The sequence below is a fragment of the Marmota marmota genome, unplaced genomic scaffold (genome assembly GCF_001458135.2).
Source record: "Marmota marmota marmota unplaced genomic scaffold, marMar, whole genome shotgun sequence".
Taxonomy (NCBI): Eukaryota; Metazoa; Chordata; class Mammalia; order Rodentia; family Sciuridae; genus Marmota; species Marmota marmota.
Window position 1 is genome coordinate 1,953,316 of NW_025999982.1, and position 1,748 is coordinate 1,955,063.

The following is a 1,748-nucleotide window of genomic DNA, read 5'->3' on the forward strand; positions in this document are numbered from 1 at the left end:
GGAGGGGGTACTGGGGGGGTGGGTGGAGGTGCTGGTTCAGAAGACTCTGGTGACAGGGGAGGCACCCTGGGAGGGGGAACCCTGGGCCCCCCAAGCCCTCCTGGGGCCCCCAGTCCCCCGGAGCCAGGTGGAGAAATTGAGCTCGTGTTCCGGCCCCACCCCCTGCTCGTGGAGAAGGGAGAATACTGCCAGACTAGGTGAGGAGCCCTGGCTTTCCCCAGACCACTGTGTAATCAAAGCTCACAGAGTTCCATTCAGAAGCGGGGTCACCCAATCCCTGAAGCAACCCAAACCCAGAGGCCCTTTGGGAAAGTCCCCTCCTTCCCATCCCCATTTGCCACCTCCCAAGCCCTGAACCTGCCCTCTCTCCCACCCCAGGTATGTGAAGACAACTGGGAATGCCACAGTGGACCATCTCTCCAAGTACTTGGCCCTGCGCATTGCCCTTGAGCGGAGGCAGCAGCAAGAGGCGGGCGAGCCAGGAGGGCCTGGAGGGGGTGCCTCTGACACTGGGGGACCTGATGGGGGTGGTGGGGAAGGTGGGGGTACCGGAGGAGGTGATGGTCCTGAGGAGCCTGCTTTGCCCAGCCTGGAGGGTGTCAGTGAAAAGCAGTACACCATCTACATCGCACCTGGAGGTGGAGCATTCACGGTGAGAGCCTCTGAGGGCACTGGTATAGAGGGCGCGGGAGGGGAGGTGAAGAACCCTCCCCTTCACACAGCCATGAGCCTGACCCCTCTCTCACCCCTGCTCCTTCATCTCCCTCCCTGTCCTCTCCCATTGCTCCACGTGCTCCTGCTTTGCTTCTGCTTTCTTTTTCCTCCCTTGGTCACTTTTTTCTCTCGTTCATTTCCTTTGCCATCTTCCCCAACTTTGTTCTCTCCTCCCCATCTCTCACCCCCTACATAGACGCTGAATGGCTCACTGACCCTGGAGCTGGTGAATGAGAAGTTCTGGAAGGTGTCCCGACCACTAGAGCTCTGCTATGCCCCCACTAAGGATCCAAAGTGACCCCGCAAGGGGACAGCTAGAAAATGGGGACTATGGGCTGTCCCTGTGTCCTGGCCTACCACCCCAGCTTCTTCATCTCCCATTGTCCCCCAGCCCAGCCAGCCAGCAAAAGGACACAAATGAGGACAAGTGGCTTTTATACAAAGTATCTATATCAGATTCTTCTATATTGTACAGAGTGGGGCATGCGTCCTCACTTACTGCCTTTTCTATTGCCCCCAGCCTCCCATCTCTCCCAGATGATGGGGAAGGTGAAGAGCCCTCCCCTTCACACTCGCCTACCAACAACAAATTTGCTTTTTTTCCTCTTTGAAACCTGCAGTTGTGTGTGTGTTTATCAGGGGTATACAAGGAAGAAGACTGGGGAGGGAAGCCTAGAAATCATGGAGAATCAGCCTTGGAGATGTCTAATGGTTCTCCAGAGTTTAAGTCCCATTTTTCTGAACTCCAAATTAGAAAATATGTACATAAAAATAGGAAGGAACCATCTGTGAGTCTGGAAAAGAGACAATGAAGAGTGGGGAGGTGTGAAGTCAGATTCCAAACTTGCTCCCTAAAACCTGAATCACCCAGGTGGAAACCCAGTTTCCATGCCAAAGGGAAAGCAGGATGGTGACTCTAGAGTAAAGCATATTTGTAGGTGCCCACAGGACAGGGGGGTGATGTTCTTTCTCACCAGCTGGTTTCCTTAGCTGGGAAGAAAAAGAGGGAGGGAGATGGGAGGACCCTGAAAAGA

General features: G+C 54.7%; 1 protein-coding gene across 1 annotated transcript in view; it reads left to right on the forward strand.

The window, feature by feature from the left end:
* Positions 1 to 1,327, forward strand: part of Ring1 (ring finger protein 1) — a 4,806-nt gene extending 3,479 nt beyond the window's left edge. The window contains exons 6-8 of the mRNA XM_015487563.2: positions 1 to 197; positions 379 to 652; positions 911 to 1,327. The exon at positions 1 to 197 is cut by the window's left edge and continues 1 nt beyond it. Coding sequence (XP_015343049.1) covers positions 1 to 197; positions 379 to 652; positions 911 to 1,012 — 573 coding nt within the window. The 3' untranslated portion in view covers positions 1,013 to 1,327. The remainder of the gene's footprint in view (positions 198 to 378; positions 653 to 910) is intronic.
* Positions 1,328 to 1,748: the final 421 nt, after the last annotated feature.